This window comes from Sphaerodactylus townsendi, linkage group LG07, assembly GCF_021028975.2.
Source record: "Sphaerodactylus townsendi isolate TG3544 linkage group LG07, MPM_Stown_v2.3, whole genome shotgun sequence".
Lineage (NCBI taxonomy): Eukaryota > Metazoa > Chordata > Lepidosauria > Squamata > Sphaerodactylidae > Sphaerodactylus > Sphaerodactylus townsendi.
In genome coordinates, this window is record NC_059431.1 from 98,818,213 (window position 1) to 98,839,307 (window position 21,095).

General features: G+C 41.8%; 1 protein-coding gene across 2 annotated transcripts in view; it reads right to left on the minus strand.

Annotated features, from left to right (window-relative positions):
• WRN (WRN RecQ like helicase) overlaps window positions 1-21,095 on the minus strand; it is a 74,060-nt gene that overhangs the window by 27,257 nt on the left and 25,708 nt on the right. For both annotated transcript variants that reach the window (XM_048503171.1, XM_048503172.1), the window contains exons 11-23: window positions 20,703-20,820; window positions 19,321-19,396; window positions 15,944-16,011; window positions 15,493-15,601; window positions 13,621-13,689; window positions 12,190-12,272; window positions 10,960-11,066; window positions 9,019-9,206; window positions 7,741-7,915; window positions 6,036-6,217; window positions 5,090-5,191; window positions 4,673-4,765; window positions 1,112-1,253 (exon numbers count right to left, since the gene is read on the minus strand). In XM_048503171.1, coding sequence (XP_048359128.1) covers window positions 1,112-1,253; window positions 4,673-4,765; window positions 5,090-5,191; window positions 6,036-6,217; window positions 7,741-7,915; window positions 9,019-9,206; window positions 10,960-11,066; window positions 12,190-12,272; window positions 13,621-13,689; window positions 15,493-15,601; window positions 15,944-16,011; window positions 19,321-19,396; window positions 20,703-20,820 — 1,512 coding nt within the window. The remainder of the gene's footprint in view (window positions 1-1,111; window positions 1,254-4,672; window positions 4,766-5,089; window positions 5,192-6,035; window positions 6,218-7,740; window positions 7,916-9,018; window positions 9,207-10,959; window positions 11,067-12,189; window positions 12,273-13,620; window positions 13,690-15,492; window positions 15,602-15,943; window positions 16,012-19,320; window positions 19,397-20,702; window positions 20,821-21,095) is intronic.

The following is a 21,095-nucleotide window of genomic DNA, read 5'->3' on the forward strand; positions in this document are numbered from 1 at the left end:
TTTACAACATATTTGCAAAATGCAAGTTGCTTAAGTGGAAGATATTGTTAGTTGCAGTGCCATAACCACCTTCCTGAACTCAGTTTTGATACAAAAATAAACTTTACACAAGCTAAGTTCAGGTTTAAAACTGGAATTATGCTTTATTAAAATTAGTGTGGCCCTCTGGGAAAATGTTCAGTTTGCACATTAAGACTCGTAAATTACCAAGCATAAAGAAAGAGCAGAGACTCATACCAAAATAGTTTTCAAGCCTGCAAAACAAGCCCTTTAAGTGGCAGAGTGAATTTTCTTATGACTCTTACACTTAATAAACAAGGACCATTCTTTCATAGCCTTCACTCTAGGTCATTTTCTGACATAAGCTGAATACTCTACTGAATTACTCAAGTTCCCACAAAACAATCGCCCTTCATTTATTTATTAGATTTACAGCCATCTTATTAGATTTATAACCATCAAGAAAGATAGGATCTAAATGTTTAAATAAGAAGATAATTACCACACTTTTCTATTTTATTTAAACATAAATATGGCAGGTTACTATAAAATCTACACAACAATTAAAAGAAATAATAGCAGTTGATACTTTCACTTATTTACAAACGGGCCTACAGAGTTGCTCTCTCAGAAATGGTTGCTACCTACAGGTGTTTCTAGCAGAGGATGTTTTAATTACGGAATCTGAGGGATACAGACCAGAATCTTACATTACAGCTGTTCTTATGTAAGACAATGCACACAGAAACAATGATGAACCATAAACAAAAGTCGCTTCTTAAAAACAATAATTGAGTTCTTTCCCACAAAAGAAATCTGCCATTTAAAGATCTCAGTGCCTTTTCAGCTCTTCTTGTGAAGAAGTATATTACTGTCCTTCTCATCAAGGATAGAAGGTCTGAGGTTAGACTCAGGTCTTAAAAATACAGAACATTCAGAAGTCTTGCATCATTGGATATATTGTGATAAATGTCTGAACCAGACAAAACCAGTGAAATTTTTGTAGTGTACCAATACAAATCTTGTTTCTTCCCACATAGGGGACAATCTGCTCCCACTACAACAAAACCATGAACTTTACCTAGCTGCCAACCCATCCTGTAATACTTACAGATCCTCTAAGGAACAGGATTGGAACTACCATGCCAAATTTCTCATTTAAGGCACATACTGCAGACATCAGTAGGTAAGCCTGCGGACCAAAATCTTGCAAACTGTCTTCTGGGTCAACCCTGTAAATACAGCTAATGTTCCTAAAAAGTAAAAACCAAACAAAAGGCAACTTCATGAGATTCTTACAATGTTGTGGTCAAAACAATAAGTACATATTTATCTATGAAATCGATTCTCATGTTTCCATCATAGGCCAGCTTTACACTGTCAGGTGGATACAAAACAGAAGCCAAGATCAGGCTTGATTTTCAGTCACTGAAGTCAAGAGAGGAAAGGTTCAATGTCCATTCTAGTGGTATGTGTAGATCAGGGGTAGGGAACCTTTAACACTCAAAGAGCCACGGGAAAAGAAAACACTTGGAGCTGCAAATAATTTTTGACATTTAAAATGAAGATAACACTATATATTTAGGGGTTTTTTCACCTTTTACTCCACTCATCTTGAGAAGCGCATGGATGAAGCCGGCGGCTCGGCCTCGCCGGCTGCCGGGAAAGCACCCGCCCTGCTCCAATGGGGCGGGCAAGAGGGGAAGCCCGCGGCGCGGCCCAGCCAACCATGAGCAGTTGGTGTGTCTGCCCTGCTACCTGCAGGGCGGGCAAGGATGGGGCCAGCGGCTCGGCTCATGGAGCCACAGTGCAAGGGCAGAAGAGCCGCATGCAGCTCTCAAGCCGCAGGTTCCCTACCCCTGGTGTAGATCTACACACCCATAGAACAGGGCCAGGTACAGCCAGGAGAGATTTTCTACATATCTGTGGACCTGATTCCCAGTTTAGCAGGAAAAACTCAGACATTTTTTCTTTTTACCCTGAGTAGCTGTGAGCTGAGCTAGGGAGAAACTGGGAGGGTATGTGTGAAAATTTTTCAAATATTTTTAGAGAATTGGCAGGGGAGTTAAAATAAGAATGCAAGAACATTAGAAGAGCCCTCTAGTGATCCATCTAATCCAGTATCCTACCTCAGACAGTGGTCAACCAGTTCTTCTGGAGATCCAACAACAGGACACAGAGGCCAAGGCCTTCCCCTGATGTTGACTCCTGGTATTCAGAGGTTTACTGCCTCTGAACATGGAGGTTTGTTTCAGTCACCATGGTTAGTAGGCAGTTCTAGATCTATTCTCCATGAATTCATCCAACCCCTTATTAAAGAAGTCTGTGCCTGTGGCCATCTTTATATCCCGTGGCAGAAGATTTTAATCACTTATGTAAAGAAGCATTTCCTTTTGTTTGTCCTGAATCTACAGCCCAGCAGCTTCATTGAATGCCCTCAAATTCTAGTATTTAGAGAGGGGGAGAAAAGGTTTTCTTTGTCAAACCCTGTCCCCCTGGCAAAAAACCAGTGGTGCGGGCAGCATAATGGAGAAATCTCTTGCAATGCAGCATCACAACATCTCAGACACCAAGCTTCCATTGTACATACAATGCAAAGTGCCTGAGTTGTTCCCCAACAGATGAGAGGGCTTTTATATGTAAACACACACACATACACCTGCATCAAAAGGATTTCCTAATCCTCACTGACCAGCATCCCCCAGGACAGGGGTCTGAAACCTGCGGCTCTCCAGATGTTCATGGACTACAAATCCCATCAGCCCCCGCCAGCATGGCCAACTGGCCACAGGTTGCAGACCCCTGCCCCAGGAGGTGCTATAAAAATTTGTGCAGACAGAGATAGTCTACTGCCCTCCCAGGCGCTCCATGCAATATAACACGCTCTCTCTGCATGCATGCAACCCATCATGATGATGGGTACTGTTCTACTTAAAATCACTAGTTCCTATGTTCCATCTTGTTCTTTTATTTATTTCTTTTATTATTTAAATTTATAGACCGCCCAATCCCCAAGGGGCTTCTTCATGAGCATAAGACTCTAGCAAGTCTAAACAGCAGAATCAAAGGCTGGGATATGCAATGAAGAAGCAGGCCTGATGCCTACCAGCTTCTGTTCAATTCTGTGCAACAAACAAATCTGTGGCTCATTCCGCACATGCAGAATAATGCACTTTCAAACTGCTTTCAGTGCTCCTTGAAGCTGTGCGGAATAGCAAAATCCACTTGCAAACAGTTGTGAAAGTGGTTTGAAAACGCATTATTTTATGTGTGCGGAAGGGGCCTGTCAAAATCAGTAGTGAGTATTCACCAATCCATTCTGTCTTTAGAGCTCAGGGGACAGCTTGGGTAGTGCCCCTGTGTCCCATGTAAGTGAATGGCTACCATTCATTCCTATGGGAAAAAGTGAAGCAATACATTTGCCCCGCCAGGAAAGACTTCACCCCCAGCTTTCCACTCTACAGCCAGTGCATGTGAAACTCAATGTGGTCGTGTGCATAATGAGCAAACCAGAAAAGGGGAAAATAACTTAACCGTAAAACAAGAAGTATCAAAAGGTCAACAATTGACTAGGTAAGAAACCGCTATAGAATAGAAATACAAATACATTTATTGGAAATTGAAATCATCACATCACAGTGACAGGCTTGCCAGGTCAGATAAGGAGCAGGAAGAGGGGGTTGCCTTAGCTGGCTCACGGGCCTGATAAGCCCTCTCAAAGGGTTCTGGATTGATGAGCCTGCTGCAAGATCGCTAGTTGAGGTAGCCACCCCTATCCCCCAGTGCTGATTTGGGCCGGCAAGCCTGCTGGGGGCTCAATAGCTGAGGCAGCCACCCCCTCACTCAGGCACTGGCCCAACCAAGTCATATTCATGTCATATCTTGCCCTCGTAAGAAGTGAGCTTTGGCACCCCTGGTACCGTGTTTCCCGGAAAATAAGACCGGGTCTTATATTAATTTTCACACCAAAAGATGCATTAGGGCTTATTTTCAGGGTAGGGCTTATTTTAGGGAAAATATGGCACCTTCACGATTCATTAAGGCAGGCTCTCGGCAGCCCCGTTGCTTCCCTGTCACGTGTGATGCAAGCTGCATCCTCATTGGCAGGGAGCACCCTGCTGGATCACACCATCCTGATCTGTAACTACTGGTAGGGCTTATTTTTGGAGTAGGGCTGATATTTTAAGCCTCCGCCAAAAATCCTGAAAAATCATGATGGAGCTTATTTTCGGGGTAGGTCTTATTTTCGGGGAAACACGGTATAAGCTTCTGTGAGTCATAGTTCTGGTGTCTGACAAAAGGAACTTTGACTCTCAAAACCTCACAACCCAGAAATCTTGTTGCTCTTTAAGGAGCAACTGGAATCCAATCTTAAGAATAAAGACAGAATAACCCCCCATGCATGCCAACTTGAGCTTCTTAAAGAAAGCATGGGATTATAGTGTAAATAATAATGCTACACTTTTGTGTTGCATTCTACAAATGAGTTTTTGATTGGGAATTGCTGAACGGAATTTCACACACTAACAGATACTTTATCTCAAAAGTAACAACAACATACTTTACGGATACTCCATTAGCAGAAAGCCATTAGAGATTTATTTTCATCTGTCGCATCAGCGGAGAGAAGACCGTTCTTTCAAACCTTTAATCTTTTGGGAGGAACATTTACCTGGATCTGCAATTATCGCAACATTTTTCTGTTCCCATAATACCGGACGAGGCCTTTCGGAGTTGTTTGTCTTCAAAATGAGACATGATGATTCTACTCAGGGGGATGTTGGGAATTAAATAAAAGAACAAGAATTGACATGTTAAATTCATTGAAGAAAACAATGACCTGAAATCGCTGTCATTAATTGATTCACCTGGGAGCTAATTATCTAGCCTTGAATTATCTCTGAGACAGATGTAATTTTTGTAAGTAAGAAATTTCTAGTGCAGAATGCCCCCCCACCCCCACCCCCAAAATCAACTATGCCTAGAATGACATTTTCCAAAATAGAAGTCCCATTTCTGAAAGATATCCTGCTGGCTAGGAAGATAGCTCTTGTTATCTAGCTTCTAGAATATCCTGTATAACACTCACTTTCGCCGGCAACTGGTTGAACTAAGATATGTATTGACCTTGGCCATCATCTTGAGCTTGTACATGCGAAATCTTTCACTGCGTATCTCACTGAGTAAATGTCTTTAAGAAGGAAAAAAGAAGAAACAAACCACAAGCTGAAATTCTGATCAGTCATTATCTTTTCCCTATTCCCTTCCAAAGAAAATATAAATTTCACAATTTATGCGCAAACCCACCCTTGCACCTTTCATACGATGTGATTTTGCTATAGCTGTGGCAAGTTTTAAGAGTTACAAAACGCACAGTTCAGCCTCAAATTATGACCTTTTCCTATCTTGATATTATGTCTACCACTTTAAACATTCTTCCACACTTCCATTACATGCACATTCTACATAAAGAAAACATAGTAACAATGCAATTTGAAATTCCAACTTAACGCTTGTTTATCCATAATAACAGGTTATATCAAACCATGCAGTTCTTCTAACAAATCAGCTTTTCTATTTGCAGGTGGTAATTTCCACCAATTGCTCTTGCCATTGAAGACTGTCTCCTCTGCTTTGCCCTCTGTGCTGTTTATGAGAGGGCAACAGACTCCCCAAAACAAAATTTCAGGGATCTCACTGGACAGAAATGGGAAGAAGTGGGAAAGTTGGGCTGTGCTTAGTGCACACTATTAACAACCACACAATCACCTTTGTGGCTCTAATCAGGCAGAAAGCCAGGACTAGAAACACAGAGAAAAAACTGGGTATTGTGGGTTTTATGGGTTTTATGGCCGTGTTCCAGTAGCATTTTCTCCTGACATTTCACCTGCATCTGTGGCTGGCATCTTCGGATGCAGGCGAAACATCAGGAGAAAATGCTACTGGAACATGGCTATACAACCCGGAAAACCCACAACACCCCAGTGATTTTGGCCATGAAAGCCTTCAACAATACGGAAAACAAATGCTATTACCTGTTCAGAGCCATGTCAGATGTGGTCCACAACACGCTGCAAGAGGCTGGAAGCCCATCACGACCAGCCCTTCCAATTTCCTGGTAGTATGATTCCATCTCCTTTGGGGCACCATAATGAATAACTTTCCGGATGTCTGGTTTATTGATGCCCATTCCAAAGGCTACAGTAGCTACTACACACTGAAAAGCAACCATAATTGCACAAGGTTGAACTCGTGTTTTATTGATTTATTTGTCAAATGTAATATGCTGCCTCAAGGCAGCTTAAAACAACAAAACAAAACATAGCTGTTAAGAAACATAAAAAGGTGTTAAAACACGCCTGGAATAAACTGGAATAAAATATACAGCAAGTAGCATAGAACATTATTGATAAAAATCTTCAGGACAGAAGCGGATCATAAAACAGCTGAAAGAGATTAAATCCCTTAGTTAAAAGTTGGGAGTAAAAAGGAATATTTTGTTTGTTGCCTTAAGGAAAACAAGATCAGTGGTCTGGTGAGCTTTAAAAGGGAAGGGCATTCCAAAGGAAAGGCACCACCACTGAAAAAGCCCTGTCTCTGGTTGCTACCTACCTCACCTCTAAAGGTGAGGCACAGAGAGCAGAGCTTGTAAGGAGCATCTTAACTACCAGGCTGCTCCATACGGACAGAGTCAGTTCTCCAAGTTCACTAGCCCCAAGTCACCAAGTTCTTGAAGGTAAGAACTGGTTCTTTGAATTGTGCCCAGAAACTGGTAGGTAGTCAATGCCAATTTGGTCTGAAACAATAACCTGGCTGCCATTTTTGAACCACGTATGGTTTGCAAATAGTTATCAAGGACAGCCCAAAATAGAGTGCATTGTAAGAATCTAGACTGGATGTCATCTGAGCATGGACCACTGCTGGTAAATGTTTATATGTCTGGATTCATGTATCCAGTAACAAACAGTGCTTTTGTACTATGCAGTTGGCTACAGTTAACTTTCTCAGGCCAAAATCCGAACTTACAGCTGAGTTATTGAGCTATTTCCAACTCCTGATCTAGTTGAGAATGGAATCCTGGAAGTCAAGTTACACTTGAACGTTTGGTGAATAGTAAATAATATATAACAGAAAACTGAGAACAGAAGCAAATTAGAAGATGTGAATAACTTGTAATGTTCCCATGGTGTTTTTTTTTCCAGTGTTCAATGGACTCCACCTAAATTATCTTGTTATTGATATAGATTCTTGCAAAATAAACAACAAAGTGAAGAAACTTAGAAATCCTAGCCCCTGACCAACAACAAGTCCCAATGAAGAGCAACAGAATGAGATGCAAAGCTGACTCCCTGGAAGTACAAGTCTACCTCACTGGTGAGTTAAAATCTTTTTTCCAGATATTCAGAAGACCTCAGCCTCAGTCACAACAACCTTAAATACCACTGATGTCCAATGTTTACATATAGAGAATAGGAAATTTGTTTGTGAGGTTTTCTGGTCAAAAAACTGAATATTTAATAAGCTAGATGCACAGCCTCCTCAGTTGTTCTGCTCTGTTCACTGCTCTGTGCTTTGCAGCACTGCTGTATTGTCTGTATTAGCATGTTCCCTACTGTTGTTGGTTCTAAGTACTTACCATATTGCTTTCTCCCCAAGTCTTAGAGAGTACAGTAGACTGTGAACAAGTAAATAAATATCCAGATAACATCCTATGGCAAGCCAACCACATTTCTCTCATACCTGAATTTCATCTCTCATGAAACTATGGTGAACATCTCGCCTTGCTTTGATTCCCATGCCAGCGTGGTACGTACAGCATGTAAGCTTCAGTTTTGACAGCTCTGCCGCTACCTGTTCAGTTAACTTCCTTGAAGGGCAGTAAATAATAGTGGGACCTTCAAATTCATAAGCAGATCTAAGAATTCAAAGAACAGGTTGAAAGTGACTGTATGTGAAACAGCTGATAGAGTATAGCAGCAAAAAATTAAGGTTAACTTTACGATAAATATGTACCATAAAACAATAAGGTTAACTTTACGATAAATATGTACGATAAATATGTACGATAAACCATTGGAAGAGGTGCACAGTTGCTTCAAAGCAAAGCCACCGACTACCACCAAGCTTACTCCCGAGTAACGCACGCCTCGGAGCCAATCGTTTTTTCTAAACTAAAACCTCAGTATTCAGGATAAATTGCCGTGTTGGCACTTTGTGATAAATAAGTGGGTTATGGGTTGCAATTTGGGCACTCGGTCTCGAAAAGGTTTGAAATCACTGACCTATAGGGTCAAAAAACCTCTAGAAACTACCCCTCCCCCCCGATGTCCCACTGTAATCTCTGAGAGCAATCAAGGGCACCTCTTTTAGTGATATCGTTCAGCAAGCACAGCTGTCTCATAGAACTCCTCACCTTAAAGACTCATTGAACAACCAGTACAAATGTTAAGGCCTGTATTCATCCAGGGAGAACTTGACGATATTGCATTCATATAGATCAGCCATTCTCAACCAGGGTACTGTGGTACCCTGGGGTGCCGTGAGCATGTCCCAGGGGTACCGCGGCAACACTACTGCCCCCCTCATTTTTGTGGTGTCTCCCACTGGCATCAGCAAGGACATGGAGCTGACCCATGGGGCAGGGCCTGCCACAAGGTCAGCAGCCACCACCACCCCCAGTGCTTCCCTTCACCCTGGGAGGGGAAGGTGGGGGGTGTGGCAAGCAGGGGCAATGGGAGCGGAAGGTGGAGGGTGGCGGCAGAGGTACCATGAGATATGAAGAGTGAGGTCAAGGGTACCCTGACCTCGAAAAGGTTGAGAAACACTGATATAGATTAATAAACATTTATCTATTCAAGCAATATACCCTGCCTAGTGTATTGGAGCGCATGGGAAATAACCTTAAATAAATAGATATTGATATTTTTTCTCTCTCCCCCCTCCCCTCCGGCTTTTCTTACCCAAGAAGAATTTTCTAACAGGTAGGGTGTAGCTAAATAAGCCAAAGAATATGCTCACTTTTCTTTCTTAATAAGGAACTGCTGAAAATCTTGAATAATATTTCCAGTTTTTCGTCCCACTTCTAAGTACAGGTTCGGTCGATCAAAGCTAGTACACGTTATCTGAGGAGCCGTTAAGTTTAGACAATGCACAATGTCCTCTCTAATAGAAGGGCTTGCGGTTGCAGTGAGAGCGACAATAGGAACCTGAAAAGGAAGCGGGAAGAACAGAAAGCAAATCAGGGAAAGGGACAAAGAAAGTTTTCAAACCACTAACACTTTCAAACCACTAACAGCAAAATCTAAAGTTAAGGTTTAAAAGTTAACATCTTCGATGATCTGATTATGCTCTTGTCTAGGAGATTCAGATGACTGTTTCTCATCTCCACAGCACCCTGAGAAGTCCAAGAATGTCAGTTATGAAATTCGAACCTTCATTGTGGCTGATACAACATGATGAAAAAGGATTAGTCATTAGAAGAACTTCTAGAATGCTCAACAGCAGGGGTCCTTAACCTCTCTGAGTCTGTGGGAGTCTTTGAGTTCGGACTACTGTAGGGCAGTAGGCACAATCCCAAAATTAATGCCACAGGAGGTGGAGCCAGATGCGTATCGGGGGGGAAATGGCATCTACAGACAACACCTGCTCCAGGCGCCCCCCCTGTGCCCCGCCTGCCTGGGGGCAGGTTTTAGGGCAGCTCGGATGGGCACCACAGTGGCAGCAGGCAAGCAGCGCCCCCAAGCTTCACCCCCGAGGGCCTGAGAAGGAGAAGGAGGTGGCTGGTGCCTCCCCTCCGCCAACTCAGCTCTTCCGAGCTAGGCCGGCACGGAGGAAGAGGGAGGTGGGGTGATTTTGTGGCCGCCACACACACACCCCATTGCGCTCGGGGTCATTTGACCCCACCTGTCCCCATGGACAGTACGCCACTGGATGGAGCCAATCACAAAATTTCAAGGAGTGAGGGGTATATCTAACGCTAGTATTACTCTTCAATGTTTCAGGCAGAAGCTCTGTTTTATCAGGATGTTTTTTAATCTATACAGACAATTGGAAGCCCTCCAAAAACCCCACCCTCCTGCCCACCTTTTAAAAACCTTTGGCAGGTACCAGGTGCTGACAGGCATCATGGTGCCCAGAGGCAGCATGATGGAGACCCTTGCTCTAGGGTATAGCTACCTCCATCTTCGGGGTCAGCATTTATACTAAACACTCACTCCTGAAAAGAAACTATATGCAGGCTTCTCTTGCTTTCCCCCTCTGTGGGGCAGTCTTTATGCATGCTTAATGATTCCAGACTCCAGAGGAGATTACAGGATCTGACACGCTCCCCTGGTCCTCTACTCAGTTTATACCTTTTATATTATTTGTGCCTAAGCACTCTGTGGCTCAATTTAGACATCCCATCAAACAAACCACTGCCACATTTCTTTAATCGTGTTTTGGCTTGAATTTAGACTGCACGTGCTTTGTGACCAGCCAGCTTATAACATTGAAAAGTAGGGTCTGGGGGGGAAAACCCCACCTTGGGCCAAAATGAGGCAGCACAAAAATTGAATTCACGAATATTAGTTAAGTACCACAGAAATGAAAGTAGGAAGAAGACAGGAGTCAAAGCAGGTGAGCCAATCTAAACCAAAGTTTGCCTGGATGTTTAGAAACAAACAAAAAAATCATCTGGGTTCTAAACTATGCTTAGCTCAAGCCATAGTTTGCAGTGACGCCTACAATATTACAGGCAGGGAAGAGGATGTCATGGGAAGGCTGGCATTTTACCAGACAGCCAAATTGGGCTGCTCGAGAGGGAGTGATCATTGAGCAGAGTGGGCTGCTGCTCAAAACCAAGGCACATCAGAGTCCTCCAAAGTAGAAAAAGCACCCACAACACTAACAGCAAACTAATCAGATGTTGATAAACAACTAAACCCACAATATTTGTCTGCAGTGACAACAGCACTTTACCGTGGGAAGAGTTTTCTTTAAGGAGCCCAAAGACCTGAAAGAATTCCTGAAGTCGTGTCCCCATTCAGAAATGCAGTGTGCTTCATCAATAGCTATCAGAGCCAAACCTGGGAGGAAATTATCACAGCACTGTTACTAACAAGCAGATTGGAATAATGGCAGCCAATGTACAGAAAAAGCAGTGAATATGGTGGTGTGAAGAGAATTTGACTATCTGAGAGTCGTATTGTTGTTGGGTGTTTTTTTCAAACCGCAACCGGATTTAAAGCCCTTCTGCTTACATATATAAGCTCGAAAATGTGCTGACAATGTTGAATCACCTATGAAGCCAGAGAGGGAGCAATAGTTCAAAGCAACTGTGTTTTTGTGACCTGTATGGTTTGGTGATTTTTGTCCTTTTCCACGTCTAGCAGAATCAGAGTAAATTCTTCCAAATAAATCATGCAAATTTGCAGAATTTGTACTACATGCAGAAAATCAAATTTTCTATCACAGACTTTAGGCTAACATACTTTCTAGGTTTCTCTGCACAGAATGCATTCAGGCAGTCAACCAAATACATAAAAAGGCTATTCTTAATTTTGTTTACTTGGCACAGAAGTAAACAAAGGTGAGAAAGGGAGGCCAGCTATGATGGATACCGTTGCTGCCCTCAACAACAGCTCCATCTTACAGACCCTGTGGAACTGTGACCGGTCTTGCAGGTCTGGGTCTCGTTTGATGGACCACTGCACCAGGCTGGGCTCAGGGCTGAAAAGACTCTGGCTCTGATTGAGGACAGCTAGATATTTTGAGGGCTTGAAGTGGCTTACAGCATCCTCCCTTTTTATCCTCACAACAGCCCTTGGAAGTAGGTCAAGCTAAGAGCATGTGACTGGCCCAAGGTCACCCAATAAACCTCCTTGGCAGAAAAGGGATTTAATTTAAACCTTACTTATTTATTGCTAGTTATACCCTCCCCTCCCCTCACAGGCCCATTGTTTATCTTACACCCCACCCTCCCCTCACATTTAAAATACAGAATTAAATTGAAAATCAGTAAACCAACACACAATTTACTAAAATCTATGATGCCGATTAATTTGATAGCCTGGTTCTCAGTTATCAAAATCATCAAAAGGAAGGGAGAAACAGAACACACAGCTAAGGCAGATCTCGGGAGCTAAACTTCCTTCAGGCAGAACAATCAGTTTGGGAGAGTTCTCATAGTATTAACTATCCCAGACTCACCAATTGATTGCTCAAGTTCCTGAAGCCATGACAAATTCCCCAAGCAGAACTCTGGTGTTATGTAGACAACTCTGTAGCAACCCCTATGTGAAAAAATGAAAGATGTATCATCATCAGCCAGAAGTGAAGGGCTGAAAAATTCATTCCACAAAAATCTGAAGTTGACAGCTTGCAATTTGCATTAAGAGACATTCAAAAGCAACTTTAGAGGACATCCAGCAACATGCGCTTAGATTACATATTTTAGTAAATTAAATGCTTTCCATTTCTGTAAAGAAAGTAACATCCAAAAGTAGCATATGGCAATAAAGTACAAAACAAACTGTTAGAACAATAAAAATTCATCCATAAAAAGGAGTGCCAACAACAATTGACATCAGCAAGAAAACAGTATCTCAGACAAACAGCTGCCAACTTTTAAAAAGTTAAATATTATTATTATTATTATTTATTAAATTTATAAACCGCCCTCCCCCGAAGGGCTCAGTAAAACCAAAGCATCCACATGTACAGCATGTACAGCAGGGACTTTCTAAGTTCTAGTTTTGAACTCTGCAGGCTTAACAATTTGGAGTTGAGGACACGTGCCTACAACATGGATGTGTCCAAACACTGAGGACAAACTTCGTGTACCACCTTCATTAGGTATTAACACGCAACAGGGCCTTTTGAATGGCAGTGCTTCCAATGTATTATTTGTCACCCCACCTTTCTCCCCAATGGGGATCCAAGACAGGTTACATCATTCTCCTCTCTTGCATTTTATCCTTTGCGGTACGCTAGGTCAAAAGTGTGTGACTGGCCCACACAGATTTACAGTATTCTAGAACCCTTATGGTGAGGGAAGGAGACATGGCATAGCCTGATCTTCTCGGAAGCTAAGCAAGATCAGTACTTTGGCAGGAGACCTTTGAGGAGCACTCTGAGGAAGCCATGCAAACTGCCTCTATGGGAGCTTTTAGGGTTTGTTTTTTTAAGCTCTATGTACTCTGCTGTATACATTCAGAAAGAGGTATCTGTCAGTTGTTCTCATGCTTTATAATGCTCTTTAAAAAATTTTCACTGTCATCTTACTGTAGTTCTTTTATGTAGGCTACTCTTTGTCTGAGGAACAGGTAAGCTATGAAACTCCCTGAGGTGCTGTGTTCATGCCAGGGATGTAAGTAAATGTGGCTCTTTTGGTTTATGGGAATGGCAACTTTGGCTCTCTGAGAGCCGCTGAGCCAGAACCACTGCTCTACAGAAACCACCAAAATCCTTGGATTCAAATTCAGATTAGCTCTTTGGATACTGCCAACATAAAAGCAAACTTGAAGTACATGCGCCCCACCATAACATTCATACACATTTCCTAATAAATCGCTGTGTGCATTTTCACAACTTGGGAGAACAAAAAGAGAAGAAAAGGAATGGCAGGGAAGAAGGGCTTACGCTTGGATTTCCCTTCGAACATTTTTGGACTGCGCTGACCCAAGAAGGCAAGCTGGAATTCCTGACATCCTGCGAAGAAAATACCATTAAAAGAGATCGAAGCACTATAGAAAAGTAACTTTCAATGCTTCATTCAGTTTAAATGTGAGAATGGTTTCCTATTATGTTTTTTAAGGAAATGCGGGGAAGCACAAAATTGCACTCTCTAATTATCAATGCCAGGTCTGTAAGATTTGGGGGCAGGAAGTGAAAGGACAAGTTCTAGATGCAGGAAGCCCTGCAAATTCCCCATACAATGTTCCTTTTTAAACACTGCACCAAATGCTTGCTACAAGGAAGTGAAACTCATTTACTCTTCCTCTCTCCTTCCGCTTTTGCAATATCAAAAGTCACACTATTTAGAAAGTGTTTCTTTAAAACTGCTCCAAATATTAAATCTTTTGTTCCCGTTTTTTCTTTCAGAGAGCTCTGCAGCTCAGTAAACCAAGAACTCCCTGAGTAGAACATATATACCCTCTTACAGTATACGTTTACTAGCAGGCTAGTTCCACCGTGTTTGGAGAAGTTTACAAGCACAAAATACTACGTTGGTACACTGCTTACATGAGCAAATTTTGCTGTATTTTGCAGCCATGGCACAGTAAGAAACCAGTTAAATTTGTGCAGACAAGTTTTGTTCCCTGCTCTTTTGACCCTTTTGTATAAATTTCTTCAAGATTATGTTGATCCCCTTGAAGATAAAACTGATTTACTGTGATATAGTGCCAAAAACTACACCGCACTTCACCAGAAGTGTGAAGGATTTTCCTCAACTGCAAAAATTTAGACAAACAGAATACACACAGAGATGCCTGAGGTAATACACTAGCTCACATTTGGATGCAGCAGTAAAGAACCACACCAAACCAGCACCCTTCTGAGAGCAATCCTAAGCAGGTCTACTCAAACTCCTATTCAGGGCTATCCAGGAGGGCTTACTCCCAGGAAAGAGTTGTTAGGACTGCAATGTGAATAGCAGCATAAAGCATATACAGGCCATACTTGGCGCACTCTGTGCTTGGAAGAGAAAGGCAAAGAAAAGAGCCAGCACAACCAGGTAATCGCCCCACCTAAAACTAGAATGAAATTAAATCTCTTTTTGAATTTGGTTCCTCCTCCCCAACCCATATATGCACACCCTTCACTAATAAAGTTTTTTTTAATTATGTCTTTTTGGTTAGGGTCTGTACAAGATACCACTCACTGCTCAGAGTGCTGATATCTCTTCTCAAGAAATCGAGCTCTGAACAGCATGTAAACTGTTTTGACACATTGATTTTAGGCTTCCTCTCAGCTTGATCTGCTGAGACCCTTGAGAATTGGTTATTTAGTAAAAGCTACTGTACAGTTTGAGAATCCTCCATATTGGTGGCAACCACTGCTTGTTATTTTTAATTAACCAGGTAAACATTCCAACTGAATATATTAACTGGTGACGGACAAATTCACATTTCAATTATATCATTTCCCTCTAGTAACTAGAAAACCAAAAAATGCCCAGCTGAAATTATCAAAGCAAGAGACACAGAAACATCATAAAACCAGCCTCTCACTACACAACATGGGATTATGAAAACAAAAAAAATCGTTGTTCAGAACTGACAGAATGGATTGATGAGCCTCTTATTCCTACCCCATCAGACTATTATTTAAATGGTTGACCATGCTTAGGCCCAAGTTTATTCTGAGGAAGCCCTTTGTGAAGTTCCTCAGACTTGGATGCAGCACTTTGGGGCAGCATGTGGGGCAGCAAGAATATGGAGGCCAACAAGCTATCAAAACCACAGCAGGGTTGCAAATGGTGATCTAGGACAAACCACTACCCCGACTTACTCGAGTTGTAGTACCTGGTCCTCCATTAAAGAAATGAGGGGGGAGATGACTATTCCAGTACCTCCGGTGTAGACAGGTGGAAACTGAAAGCACAAACTCTTGCCATACCCTTTAAAAAAGCACAGACTGCATGAAAAAGCCACTCCATACAAAGTCTCAAAAAAATTTAGTTCTCACTATCCCCCCAAACCATCACAGACTTTGCAGTGTTAAATGCCTAATAAAGGTTGTTGTGTTGTTGTACTTTGCAGTGCTATAGTGTTATGGAGAGAGAGAGAGAGAGAGAGAGAGAGAGAGAGAGAGAGACTCTTCCCTTGTGGTCTCCCATACTAATACTTACCAGGGTCAACCCTGCACCCCCATAAACACTAGCATCTTCATTTTTAGGAACATGTACATCTTTTATTAAACTCATATCAATAATATTTCATAATAAATACATGCAACGCACCAGTTGCCATAACAACGAGGTTATCTCTTCTGTCTTGCAAAACCGAAGAGATCACTTTCCACTGGACCCTTGAAATGAAAGAAAGATGAGAAACAGCATGTTTCATTTCAATCAGAACATCTGACAAGCTGAACTTAACAGCCATAGGAAACAGTCCAGTTCCTTTTTGCAGAAAACAAAGTTTTTTTTAGTTTTAACTGAGAAACGCTAAAAACTTCCTATTTAGGATAAAAATATATTGAATAATAATAACTAAAAAAATCCTTTAGATATTTATCACAAAGAACATAAGAATGAGCCTGCTGGAACAGACCAGAGTCCATCTAGTCCAGCACTCTGCTACTTGCAGTGGCCCACCAGATAGATGCCTTTGGGAGCTCACATGGAGGATGTGACAGCAATGGCCTTCTGCTGCTGCTGTTCCCGAGCACCTGGTCCACTAAGGCATTTGCAATCTCAGATCAAGAAGGATGAAGATTAGTAGCCATAGATCAACTTCTCCTCCAAAGATCTGTTCAAGCAACTTTTAAAGCTATCCAGGTTAGTGGCCATCACCACTTCCTGTGGCAACATATTCCAAAGGGATACTATTGTATTACTGTACTACTGTACAAAGGGATACTACTGTAAGTAACTTCACTTGCTTACGGATATGATCTCTGTCTGCCTGTCTCTCCTTCAAGCTCTTAAAGACTTCAAATACCAAACACAACATTTTCAGTTGTGCTTGGACGACAGAAGTAAAAGTGTAAAAAAAGAAAAAGAGGCATAAGTCAACTAGGTAGAAATAAAATAGGTTGATATGAAATTTTGCCAAAGATAAACAGAAATTGTACGATGCATTTTCAGTAATTGAATCCTTGCTTATAGTGAAGTAGTCTGTGTTTTAACATAGTAGAACACTAAGAAAAGACTTGGCTAGACTTTGTGTAGAAAAGGGGGCAAGAAATACCATATATACTCGAGCATAAGTCGACCCAAATATAAGTCGAGGTACCTAATTTTGCCCCAAAAAACTGGGAAAAAGTATTGACTCTAGTATAAGTCTAAGGTGGGAAATGCAGCAGCCGACTTCCCTTGCCCACCTCCATCCGAGGCCCCGCAGGGCCTCGCATGGAGGTGGGCAGGGGATCTCTGCACCCTGTGCTGGTGAAAGGCGCCTTGCTTCCCAGCATGGCAGCGAGAGCATCCTCGCTCTAGCTGCCATGGCAGGGGGAGTGAGGTGCCTTTGAAAGCCTCGCAGAAGCCAGCTGCCTTGGTGAGGTTTTGACAGCCATGGCAGGGGTAGCAAGGGGCCCTTCAAAGCCTCTCCTCTCTTGCTGCCATGGCGAGGGGGCTGTCAAAGCCTTGCAGAACCTGGCTGCTGAGGCAAACGGCTTCTGCAAGACTCGAGTATAAGTTGAAGAGGGCTTTTTCAGCACAAAAAATGTGATGAAAAAGTCAACTTATATTTGAGGTCTATAAAAGACGATAGGTCTATAAAATTAAGACAGCTTGAGGTCAGATAACTCTAATGGCTGCCCAGGCAATAAAAGAATTGTAATGTTTTATAAAAAAATTTATATGCAGAGAGTTCTAATATAATAAAAAGTAAGATAATTTCTCAATAGTACTATGATACCAAGACTTCTGCAAAAACGTGAAGAGTTCTGGGACCAATCAATTTCTATTACAGAAATAAAAGAAACTGTAAGAAATTTAAAAGGTAATAAATCCCTAGGATCAGACAAGATACCTAATGAGTTTTACAAGGTCTGTCCGAGATCTCCATAATAGGGAATTAGATAGTAGTACGCAGACGCTGAAGACTTCCCCAGATGCAAACCTTATGTTAATACCAAAGGAACAGAAAGACCCCAAGGAAACATCATCTTATCAATCTATTTAATAGCTGAATAGAAATTATAAGACTCTAACAGAACATCTGGCCAAGAGATTAAATAAAATTCTAATTATCTATACTGGAATTCAGAGAGCCAGCATGGTATGGTGGTTAAGAGTGGCAGACTCTAACCTGGAGAACCACAGTCGATTCCCCACAACTCCACCAATAACAGTTCTCTCAGAACTCTCTCAGCCCACGCAGAGGCTGGCAGTGGCAAACCACCTCTGAACATACTGCATTTCCATAAGTCATTTGTGACTTGATGGCACTTTCTACTTGATCAAACAAGCTATTTAAGAGACAGATTAATGTCTTAGAACACCAGAAGACTGGTTAAGTAAATCGAAACAAAAAGACACAGAACTTTGCAGGACACTTCCATAAAAATATAGTACCTCCTTTTATTATATAGCAGAATAGGACTAAACTAGAAGAGACTGATGAAGACAAAACTGTGAATTATATCTGAATTATCTGAAAGCGATCACAGAAAATAGTGGGGCGTGAATATCACAAAGTTTGATAATCTTGTGATACGATGGCTCAGTGACAACATCACTGACTCTCATATATGATATCTACATTCTGTTTGCCTAACTGAACAAAAGGAATTGCTATTTATAGTATGTTTTATCTCACTGTTTTCTAGGACACATGACAGATTTCAGGAATTAGGTATTATGTATTTTAAAAAATATTTATATTAAAGCAATTTCTAAAAATAAAACAATACAGTGAACAAAACACCAGGTTCCTACACATCACCATTCCAGGAAGGACTAATAAGCTCAGTATTAGCAGATGTTGCCAAAGCAATAATAAAGCATAACTATTTAAAAAAACACATTTTAAATTGGAGGGAGTTCGCATGCTGGTTTGTAGGTTTCTCTCCTTTCTTTACTGCTGTTATTCCTCTAGCTGTGATCAATCGATTGCCAATTGTCTTTTCCTTAAATCCTTAAGATTCTCATCCATTAATACTCCTGTTTACAAAGGGCACATGTAATATGGCATGTTGCTTGCATAGTGACAAACCTGAATCTCAAAAGAAAACCGGCCTGCTACTAAATTGCTTTTTAAGTGCCTGGAATAGAGGTCCACCTCCCACAAGCTCCTCAACGATCCTTCCTCCTCCAACTTCTACCTTAGGGAAGAGCCCTCTCCCTCATAAGACACACACACAGCACTCGCCAGGCTGCTAACATACCACTTGGGGCCCAACTACTGCAGAAATTACTTGGGGTTCTACTGAAAGAGAAGACATTAGTGGGGGACACGTTTTTGTTTGGAAATCCTTTACACATTTAAGTGACCTGCAATATCACAGTGATCCTATCTTGTGCTGCTAACTCTATTAAATGATTCTGCAGGGGCTGGAGGGCTGTCCATGGTAATGCCAGTCCAAATAGAAGCCTGCCATATTGATCCATCCTTATGGGTGGCACTTTAAGATAAACAATTAAAAAACCTGTTGCCATAAAATGAAACTTACGGTTTAAAATTTGAATGTCCAAAATAGGTCTTCAGGCAACTGATTTGCTTATCATTTGGTCCAGGTAAGGAGGAATCTTTGTGAGAAACAGAAAAAATGTATTTAACCCTAGCAAAAGTAGAAAATAAGAGGGAAGATTATTTATTGTGTTTTTATTTGACAAAATTTATACCCTGCCTTTCTGCACTTGCAAGGACAGAAAGGTAGGATACTCCAGCCCAATCCAGAGCCCCTGGCAGCAGCAGGAAAGGGCTACTGCAGTGGCTTTCAAGTGGCACAGGGAGAAAGAACCCCCTCCCCCCAAAAAAACCTGCCACCAGAAAGCCTTCCACAAGCCCCCCCCCTTCCCCCCTTAATTTTTTTTGATGGGACAACACTCAAGTAAGGGCATAAACTTTTGTTTCACACTCATTTGGTCAGCAATGGGAACTTTGTCCCACTTGGCATCCCCAAAATGTCTCCCAGGAGAGGGGAAAAGATGGCAAAATGGACAACATAGCCTCGAAATAAACTATTAAACATAATCATACTGATTGAATAGTTTTTCAAGTGCATAAAAATTAAGATTTCTGCAAAGCTGAAGAAAAAGCAAGGCTGTTCATATCAGGACATTCCGCAGAAGAGATTGGGTTCCCAGAAGCCATTTTCAGACAACCATCTTCCCGGTCCCCATTTTCCACGACAAAAACATGAAAAGTTAGATCAGTGGAATTTGTGGAGTATGTTTCTAGGATGGTGATGAATAAGCAGATAAATAAGACTCAGAAAATCTACTCAAGCTTTTCTGAAAGAAACTTCACCAGAATTGAAAGGGTCGAACTGTCTTCACTGTTAATAACACTTTCACTTCCACTGACAGGAGCATGGGCACACTGAAAGTCAGTTAGGTCCAGACTTAAATTGGCTGCAACATCACCAATTGAGCATCTCTATATTTTTTTCATCTCTGCATTTGGATAAATTAAATGCAAAGGCTCTTTGGCATACGTGTCCATGTCTGTCTCTAGCGCAGGGGTAGGGAACCTGCGGCTCTCCAGATGTTCAGGAACTACAATTCCCATCAGCCTCTGTCAGCATGGCCAATTGGCCATGCTGGTAGGGGCTGATGGGAATTGTAGCTCCTGAACATCTGGAGAGCCGCAGGTTCCCTACCCCTGCTCTAGCGGATGGCTCCAAAGTGCCCAAGAGGGAATCTCTCTGCCCTTTAACTGATAGATCACCCATTTCATACAACAAAATACCTAGGAAACACCATTCAGTTCCAAAAAAAAATTTGCCCCGTAGCATGTAAAGTTGCCACTCGAGAAAAAGGAATACAAAGCAGCTGGGTGAGATCCCATGGATGTAGTTGGAAAACCTCTAGATTGCCTTTCAGTATTTACCCCAGCTTTCCTCTTCCTCCTCAATGCCTTCATCTTCATCATCTACAACAGCATCACTTGGTCTCCTTGTTTTACCCAGCTGGGAGTCTGCATGGTGTTTGTCCACACCTTCTAATGACTGAAAGAGAGAAAGGATAAGTTAACAGCTCTTAGATCAAAAGGCGTAAACAGAGAGCCGAAGTTTATTTCCTTAATGCAACAAAGAAAACAATATGAAGTCACACAATAACAAAAGGAATCATTTTTCATTAGTTATCAGCAGTGTCTTTTTTCCTAGCTCTGCTCCTTCTCCTGGCCTTCCAACAGTATCCTGTGCCAGGAAAAGCTTCACCTCCTCAACAGAATCTGGGTGAAAACCAACGAGCAACGCATTTGTGATGCAGCTCTAGAGAA